This window comes from Oryx dammah, unplaced genomic scaffold (assembly GCF_014754425.2).
Source record: "Oryx dammah isolate SB20612 unplaced genomic scaffold, SCBI_Odam_1.1 HiC_scaffold_29, whole genome shotgun sequence".
NCBI classification, from domain to species: Eukaryota; Metazoa; Chordata; class Mammalia; order Artiodactyla; family Bovidae; genus Oryx; species Oryx dammah.
This window is the reverse complement of record NW_024070213.1, coordinates 13,827,215-13,837,000: the sequence shown is the minus strand read 5'-3', so window position 1 is coordinate 13,837,000 and position 9,786 is coordinate 13,827,215. Positions and strand designations below refer to the sequence as shown.

Below are 9,786 nucleotides of genomic sequence, written 5' to 3'. Positions count from 1 at the left end.
TCACTTTCATGTGTTGGAGAAGGAAATGGCAACCCACTCCAGTGTTCTTCCCTGGAGAATCCCAGGGACGGGGGAGCCTGGTGGGCTGCTGTCTATGGGGTGGCACAGAGTCGGGCACGATTGAAGCGACTTAACAGCAGCAGCAGCAGCAGCAAGACATCTCCACCCAGAACACAAGAAAGATAAATGAAAACGTCTTCTCTTTGTCTGGCTTTCCTGAGAAAGCTAGTGACTATCCGTGGTCAGGATGCATAGTTTCTACCGCTGTGGCATTTAGCCCCAGACAATGATGCAATGGGAAGCCGTTCCAGCCTCAGGCTGCGTCACAGAGAGTAAGCTCTTGGAAGACTATGAGAGGCTGAACACATGTCTGGACCATCCCTGGAGACAGTTACAGAAAAGTGCATGACGATGTTTCCTATGAGAACATTCTAGAAAGTCCCAGATCCATTCCATTTCCTCAGAAACATAACAGGAATGTTATTATTAATTAGGAGCCCAAATACCCAAGGGGCTCGGGCAGGTAATTTGAATGAGGATAAGAGATACTTGTCTGGTGACTCAGGTAAACCAAGAGTCCGTTCCTAGTCCAAAGTGGTGGGTATTGCCAGTTGTTGCACAGGAAGATGCTGTGTAAGGGGAGCTCGAGAGACCTATTAATTTAATGTGAAATTTTCCAAGTTTTAAAACGGTGGCCATTTATCAAAACTTTTAAAATACTTTGTGTGTTAAAGCTTCTTAGCTCTCAGTTTGAGACCCTGTGACTTAATGATCTCGGATCATTTCCCACACTTGCTCTCTAATGGTGGTTATAAGTCCAGAATAATAAGAAAAAAGATGATTGAGAAACTTTGCACTGTTCTTTCCAGTTTATGAAATGTGTTCTCTTCACATTTGGGACACAGCAGTATATTTTAAAAACATATCCATCTGAGGTTGGATGGCATCACTGACTCGCTGGACATGAGTTTGAGCGAGCTCCAGGAGTTGGTGATGGACAGGGAGGCCCAGCGTGCTGCAGTCCATGGGGTCACAAAGAGCCGGACATGACTGAGGGACCAAACTGAACTGAACCTGAGTTCTATGCATCTGACTCTCCAGCCGCCAGGCCAGGCAACCCCAAGGTTTCACAGAAATGAAACCCCACAAAAGGCCCTAACCTTTCCAGTTAAACTTTCATTGTGAAAATCCATTCTGTCTTCAAGGAAGTGCTAGTTCCTAAATTACTTACTGTTCACTTTGTAAAACTTGTTAAAGACAATCGCCATAAACCAGTAACAATTTCATAATTATAGATAAAATTTATTCCTAAATAGATGAAAAAATTGAACCCAGCAATTTATTCAAAGAATAATGAATATATGACTAAGGAAAGTTTATTTCAAGAAGGTAAGGATGGGTTGAACATTAGAAAATCTATTGATTCTTGTGTTACAACTTCCTTGGTAGCTCAGACAGCAAAGAATCTGTGCCTACAATGCAGGAGATCAAGATTTGATCCCTGGGTTGGGAAGAGCCCCTGGAGAAGGAAATGGCAACCCTCTCCAGTATCCTTGCCAGGAAAAGTCCCAGGACAGAGAAGCCTGGGGGCTACAGCCCATGGGGTCCCAAAGAGTCAGACAGGACTGAATGACTAAGCACATTCATATCTGTGTTGAAAAAAATTTGAAAACTGTGGGAATTGTGAATTAAGTTTTGTTTGGGCCAAAATGAGGATTGCAGCCCAGGAGACATTTCTTTTCCGATGGCTCTGAGAAACTTCCCCAAGGAGGCAAGAGGAGGAGTCAGGATATATAGGAGTTTTGCAACAAAGGGCAGGTAGTCATTTGGGAATACCAAAAGATTACTGTTAATGAATGAAACCAGATATGTCAAGTTAAGAAATTTAGCACTTTTCTTTGTATGGGAAGATGCAAGAGTCTGGATGCACTGAAATCATTCCTTTGATCTGCACCTCAGCTTTCTGGGGTAAGTATCCTGTATTTTCACATCCTGAGTTCCCTCAGGGTCATCAGCTCGCCATCCATGGTGACTGTGACATCCTTTGTTAGCTGATATGGCAGGACATATTCCATTTCTCCTAGTGTAGTTCATTTATATTCATGAGTCAGAATAGAAAAGGAGCAGTGATAGAGCTCAATAGACAGTTGATAAATTTAATATCTTTCCCAATTAAACGCTTATAGTAAATAAGGAACAGAAAGATGATGTGTGTGCGCTCACTCATGTACGACTCTTTATGACTCTCTGGATTATAGCCTGTCCGCCTCTCTGTCCATGGGATTTTTCAGGCAAGACTACTGGAATGGGTTGCCATTTTCTCCTCCAGGGGATCTTTCCCACTCAGGAATCAAACCCACATCTTTTGTGTCTTCTGCATTAGCAGAGAGATTCTTTACCCCTAAGCCATCGGGGAAGTCCCTAAAGATTATAGTGTTCTAGCACCAGCTAGGGGCAAACGCTTGTCATCCTGAGTTAAAGACTGAATACCCTTTTTCTTGGCCAATGCAAAAGCAAGAGTGAAAACTGCATTATTTGTAGGTGATATGATTGTTAAAATAGAAATTTCAGAGACATCAGTTGATAAGCTATTAAAACTATAAGACATTTTCAGTGGGGTAGTACACAAGATAAATACACACAGCATTCCATAGCTTGTATGTACGTTACACACATTTACATTCGAAATAGCCATTGATTGATATTTAAGTCGTCTTCAAGTTTTTACTATTCCAAAAAATGTAGCAATAAACATTCTTGTACAGACCATTTCTGTACATTTATTCATTTACCTCCTTGAAATTAGCTCCTAGAAATGGAATTGTTCAATAAAAGATTATGGAAATTTCATATTGCCAAACTATGCGGCAGGGATCTTTATTTAACCTTTTTTATTTTCCACTTTATTTTTTGTCAAGTGGCTAACCAGTGCCCCAGTATTACTTACTAAATAATCCATTCTTTCCTCACCACTTTGTAATAGATTTACTATACATATTGGATTGAAGGATATCTGTATATCCTATATTTCATAGTAAGTGAAAAAAGTCAGATTCTAAATCTGTAGGTATTCTTGGACAAATAAAAAATTGTAATCTGTGGAGTTATATAAAAGCTCAGAAGTATCTTTTTTTAAGGTTTTTTCTTTTTTTTTTTTTTTTGACGTGGACCATTTTTAAAGTCTTTGCTGAATTGTTATAATAGTGCTTCCACTGTTTGCATTTTAGTTTTTTGGAGGAGGGGCTTGTAGGGTCTTAGCTCCCTGACAAAGGCTAAGCACTGGAAGGTGAATCCTTAGCCACTTGACTGCCAAGGAAATCTCTCAGGACCTTAAATTGTTTCCTTTTGTTTCCTACAGGCAGATAGTACTTCTTTGCCTGGAAAATCCTTCCCCTCTTGTAGCTCATTTTACCTAGGTAACTTCAATAGGAGGGCATCCTATTTAAGTCTTAGCTTAAATTCCTTGGTGGGTGTGGGGTAGGGGGGCTCGACATAGGGGGTAGGCAGACACCTTGTCCTAGATAAGCATTCTTTCAAAGAATCCTGTACTTGCCATACTACCTACAAACCATCCTGCACGTTCTTACTTATCTAAATTATACCTTATTGTTTCTCTGGACCCCAAGCTCTATGAGGGCTGCATACGGGTCAGTCTTATTCATTTTGGAGCCTAGCACAGTGCCTGGCAAAGAACCATCACTGAGCACTTACTGTTTGCCAAATACCGCGCTAGGTGATTTTAACAACCTCACTACACCCTTGCTAAGTCACTTCAGTCGTGTCCGACTCCGGGCGACCCCATAGACGGCAGCCCGCCAGGCTCCCCCGACCCTGGGATTCTCCAGGCAAGAACACTGGAGTGGGTTGCCATTTCCTTCTCCAATGCGTGAAAGTGAAAAGTGAAAAGTGAAATTGAAGTCGCTCAGTCGCGTCTGACTCGTAGTGACCCCATGGACTGCAGCCTACCAGGCTCCTCCATCCATGGGATTTTCTAGGCAAGAGTACTGGAGTGGCTTGCCATTGCCTTCTCCGCACTACGCTCTTAGATACTATTATCACCTCAGTTCTGAGCGTGAGGAAACCTAGTCTGAGCGTGAAAGCTTGTCCTGGGGGCTATTAATTCCCAGGCCTGTCTACCTCTTGGTCACTACGCGGTGATCAATAAATATAAGAGGAAGAACAGCCAGCGAGGCTTGACGTTCTCTCACAGTAGACGTTACACTGCAACTGCAGCCCTGGAGGGGCGCTTGGACTGAAAGCCCTTAAAAAACCCCAGGACCACTCAGACTCTCGCAGGCCCCGCCCACCAAGCACCGAGGCCGGAAGGGAGCGTCAGGTGCGGGGCGGGCTTCCGGGGACGGGGCGGGGCCGGCGTTGGTTGGCCGGCTGCAGCCGGAAGTCGGGAGGTTTAGGGTCCGAAGACGCCGGCCTGTAACAGGGGAAAAGGAGGCCTACGAGAAGGTTGCCTCTCCGTCCCTTGGCTCCCGGGATCCTCGGGAAAAACCAAGTGCCCCGACCCTGCGGCCGGCCCCTTCCCCTAGGCTCTCTCCGCTCGATTTCGCCACCGCTATGTGGGAAGCGAATCCGGTGAGTAGCCGGGTGGGATGGGGCGGACCGATGGGCGGGGTTGACGGGAGAGGGCGGGCGGAGTTCCCGGGAACTGCGCCCCGCACACCCCGCACCTCTCCTGGCCCAGCCGGCCGGCTGTTGAGTTCCGAGAACGCGGAGGCTCCGGGTTCGGCGGCTCCGGCAGCGCCTTGCGAACCGTGGAGAAGGCTCGGTGGGTCCCCAGCGCTGGGCAGGCTGTCTGTCCCGTCCCAGTGATTGATTTGGACTCGCTGTGGTTTCTCTGCCCCCTGTCCCGCCACACCGTCGTTTTAGACTGTGTTTTGCTGTCTGGCTGGCGTTTCCTGGGCCTCGAATCTGTGAGTCTTCGTTAGGCTCAGATGTGCTTGCCAGCCCCCCCACCTCACCCCTCTCCAAAGCGAAGGGGCTTTCCCCCCGGACTCTCCCCTGAATGGGCCTAAGGGTAACCGCCGGGGCGCCTTTCCCCTTTCTGATGGACAGCCTGCAAAAACTGGGGTGGGAGGGGTGGAGGGGCGAACGTATGTTCTTAGATTTTTTTTTCCTCCCCGGGATGGACAGAAGTGGTGACCTGGAGCCTTTCCATTGCAAGTCTTTTTCCCTCTGGTATTCTCATTGTGTCTACATGTATTTTTGTTTATTTTGCTTTTGGACCTTCACTTAATATGCAGCTTTCAAAGAGAGGAGTCCGTTTGCCATCTCCTGTTAGAGGCGAAGTCGCCTGGTAACACAAATATACGCTGTTTACACCTTTGAGTTAACTGGAAAATGGCAGAATCATGTATCAGCGAATTGTTGGCCAGAATATGTGCAGCTACCCCGTCTATTGAGAGAAATTCCTGAATCTACTTTAATAACCTCGTTTCCACATTTGCAGTAACACCTTTTCTGTCATCAGTACTACATCTTCCCCATCCCTGGAATATATTTCCAGGTAAATAAGAGAGTTATCAGTAAATTCCCATCTGTTTTTCCCCAGCAGAAACTAGCCCGTTGCTCTGGATTTTTTCCCTGCATGTTGTGGTTCCATCCCAGACCTTCGTGTAATGATGGTCATCATTTAAGACCTTTTTTTTTTTTTGCTCAGACATAGAATCCTCTAATATAAGGCCACATCAGAGGAAAGTAATTGCTGGGTTTTGATTTTAGCAAAAATAATTGCAGATTGTGAGCATGTATTCTGCTTATATATTCACTTTCGCAGTCATCAGTCAGTTTCATATATTATTATTACATGTGTGTTTGTGTGTATATTCAGTTTTTATTGGCTGTCTTCTTTCTGGTTTCTCCGTAACACATCTTTACTCATCTAAGTACATGTCTTGCTCAGAGTCACATGTCCTAAATCCTTCATTATGTTGTAAGCTCCACAGGGGCAGAGATTTTTGTCTGTTTTGTTTCCTGTGGCATCCACAGACTAGGGAAGAGAGCCTGGCATATAGTGGGTGCTCAGTAAATGCCTGTTGAATTCACAAAGGCCATTGTATCAACACTGGGAAGACTCCTTTGCTCCATTTTTTTTTCTCCTTCTCCGTCACGTACATATCAGAATTCCCTGTTGGGTCACTGGTGTGTTTGTGAGGGTTATAGAGGCGCTAGTGAATATCTCCTGTATTTAGTTTGTTATGTCATTATCTCACTTCTTTGGAAGGAATGCTTGGTTTTCTCTGAAATCACCCTAGTGATTTTGCTTGATTTCAGTAGAGCAGACTGACTTTTGTTAATTGTGATGAACTTTCCACCTACAAACCCACATTCTTCTTCTGACCCTTGTCATGCCACTCTGACATGTCTTAATGCTCCTGTGTTTTCTTACTGATACTGTTTTTCTTCCTCTGAGCATGTGAATACTGTCAATAAGGACAGTTTGTGAAGTGGAAGTTGCTCAGTCATGTCCACCTCTTTGCAACCCTATGGACTACATAGTCCATGGAATTCTCCAGGCGAGAATACTGGAGTGGGTAGCTTTTCCCTTCTCCAGGAGATCTGCCCAACCCAGGGACTGAACCCAGGTCTATTTTGTATAAATACAGTCAGCATCCTGCATTTGGTTTTCCTCTGGCAATTTGTTAGTTTCTTTTAATAGAAGAAGCATCTGGATTGTCTGTCCAGCTGTGTTCCTGGAGTAAAAATTAATTTTAATGTTTTTCTAAACCAAACACAATTGGGAAGATGAAAAAAAATGCATCCTAAAGATAAATATTTTGGGGGGCTCCAAAATCACTGCAGATGGTGGTTGCAGCCATGAAATTAAGACGCTTACTGCTTGGAAGGAAAGTTATGACCAACCTAGATAGCATATTCAAAAGCAGAGACATTACTTTGCCAACAAAGGTCCGTCTAGTCAAGGCTATGGTTTTTCCAGTGGTCATGTATGGATGTGAGAGTTGGGCTGTGAAGAAAGCTGAGTGCCGAAGAATTGATGCTTTTGAACTATGGTGTTGGAGAAGACTCTTGAGAGTCCCTTGGACTGCAAGGAGATCCAACCAGTCCATTCTGAAGGAGATCAGCCCTGGGATTTCTTTGGAAGGAATGATGCTGAAGCTGAAACTCCAGTACTTTGGCCACCTCATGCGAAGAGTTGACTCATTGGAAAAGACTGTGATGCTGGGAGGGATTGGGGGCAGGAGGAGAAGGGGACGACAGAGGATGAGATGGCTGGATGGCATCACGGACTCGATGGACGTGAATCTGAGTGAACTCCAGGAGTTGGTGATGGACAGGGAGGAGTGACGTGCTGCGATTCATGGGGTTGCAAAGAGTCGGACACGACTGAGCGACTGAACTGAACTGAAAGATAAATGCAGATGACTCTGTTACCCACCAGTGTAAATTACTGTTTACCATTTCTTTCCATTGAATGGTATATTAAATTCTACTTTGTGGAGGAAGGCATAGTGAACTGCTTTAATTGAAGATGTCTGCTAGTTTCTCCCTGTATTGTTTTGGTAGTATCCATGACTGATATGCCACCTGTAATCTGCAAATATATCTCCTCTGGCAAATACACCTCCTGTGTGATACTGTATTCTACTTGCAAGTGTTTTGGGGAGATACTGCATTGACTCTGGCTGTGGTAATACTAGAAGCAGCTGCCCCCTTCCACCTGGAAAGTCCCCCAGACATGTTTGGAGTGTGGAAAATCACCATGAACTTGCAGCATTTCCTTGGGTGGGGGGAAACCCCACACAAGAAAACCAAGGAGCTATAAATAAACTTTATCTCAGCACACAGTTTTATTTTCCTTTTTCAAGACAGTCATGAGGTTGGTGGTGATTCTGTTCAAGTCTTTTACCAGCCAGGCACCGACTGAGGCAGACCCGGTTGACAGGCGGCAGGCTCTCAGTTCCAGTGGGGGTTCCTGGCAGTTCTCCACCCACTGGGGGAGGCAGCCCTTGGCCAGTGTCCCCCAGTTTAGGAAAATGGCAAGATCTGCAGAAAGGACTTGGAAGGGGCGCCATCACTGCCTTGATTCTGCATACCCCGATCTTGCCCTGCCTTTTGTTCTCTCTGCCGTTGTCTTACCCCTCTTTGCTGAAAATAGATTGTCAACATTATGGCACCCCACTCCAGTACTCTTGCCTGGAAAATCCCATGGATGGAGGAGCCTGGTAGGCTATAGTCCATGGGGTCGCAAAGAGTCAGACACGACTGAGCGACTTCACTTTCACTTTTACATGGGAGGGAGTTCCAGCTTCTCTCTGATGAAAAGTGACAAACGTCTCTTAAGATAACAAATCATCTCTTGCAGTAACAGGGCCTTAGTTCATGAAGAGTGATAAACTCTTGTGAAATTCCTCGTCCCTTGTTAGCTCGGACGGTGAGAACAGTCTAGTGACATAGCGGAGGGAGGAGGGAGTGACTCCCCAAGATCAGGCAGGTGGGGAAGCCACGGAACTGTCAGCACCCGTGTCCTTGCTACCTCCGTCATGCCGCTTGCGGGAGCTGTGATGGCGTATGTAAGTCAGTGCAGCGCTCCACCTGCCGAGCCTCCTTTTCCTCTGTTGTTTTATCATCACAGCTGAGCTGCTTCCAGACTTCTCTCCTTTCTCTGTCCAGTGTCTTGAGAGAATAGTCTTACACTTTTGGTCCTTCTTACTCAAACCTCAGCTCCGCCAGCCCCGCCTCTGCCCCAACACGTGGCTTGCTGGGAGGTCACCGAGAGCTTAAGAATCACACAACGGCCACCTGCACACCTGACCCTCTTCTGTCTTTCTGCAACATCAATGCCACTGGAAGTGTTTCTCACAACTTCCTCTCTTTTTTTTTTGGAATTTTCTGGGACTGTACTTCTTTGGATTTCTTTTCCTTCCCGTGATTTATCCTAGAATCCTGATCTTGGCTTAGCTTCACTGCCTTCTTCTGCCCTGAAATGTTCCACCTTCCCCTTGTTCTTGTCTCAGCACATCTTTCTGAACTCCTAGGGTTCATATCACTCTGATGGCCGTGCCTGCCCAATGTACACCATTAGTCCTGATCCCCTCTCTGAACTGGGCGATGGACAGAGCTACGTTGTCTGTTCAAGAGTTCACAGGTAGTATGTCTAAACCCAGCTCCCTGAGCCATCGAGTCATGATTTCACCTCATCAACAAACACGAGATAAACACCTGCTTACTCCAGACACTAGGAAGGGACCAGTGCAAACCTGGACCACGTCAGAGCCTGTCCTCATGGGCTGGAGGTATAGTTTGAATGGGGCCAGTGTTGCCAGAGGGTGTCTGGGGGACTGGGTAGGTTTAGTCAAGTGACTTACAGTTTGAGCTAGGTGTCCAAGTCCCAAGATGTGGTCTCATGGAAAGGATAGAGGAAGCAAAATAGCTGAAGCCCGCGAAAGCAAGAGAGAATGACCTGTACAGCTTCAGTGGAGGAGTGACATGGAAGAAGTGCATGGCTGGTGGGTCAAGTCTAGGTGAGGACATCGCAAGAGAATGAGTGTGGAGGGCTGTAGGGGGCAGCAGCTGACATCTGTGGCTGTGTGTGTGTGTGGAGTAGGCAGTGCCTTTCAGAGACGTACCCTCGGGCTGGAGAGGGGATGGAGGTAGGGTGGGTTCCTCGCAGGGAAAGTTTAGACAGTGTAGTGTCTATGCAGACATGTTTTCAAGATTAGCATCCACTCGGGGTTTGGTAACTGACAGCTGCTTCCAGACTTCTCTCTTTTCTCTGTCCAGCATCGTGAGAGAATAGTCTTACATTTCTTGTCA

The 9,786-nt window shown here is 46.1% G+C and overlaps 1 protein-coding gene across 3 annotated transcripts in view; it reads left to right on the top strand.

The window, feature by feature from the left end:
• Positions 1-4,381: 4,381 nt before the first annotated feature.
• The window catches only part of PARP11 (poly(ADP-ribose) polymerase family member 11), a 36,312-nt gene continuing 30,907 nt past the window's right edge, over positions 4,382-9,786 (top strand). For all 3 annotated transcript variants that reach the window (XM_040233747.1, XM_040233749.1, XM_040233745.1), the window contains exon 1: positions 4,382-4,587. In XM_040233747.1, the coding sequence (XP_040089681.1) occupies positions 4,570-4,587 (18 nt within the window). In that variant the 5' untranslated portion in view covers positions 4,382-4,569. The remainder of the gene's footprint in view (positions 4,588-9,786) is intronic.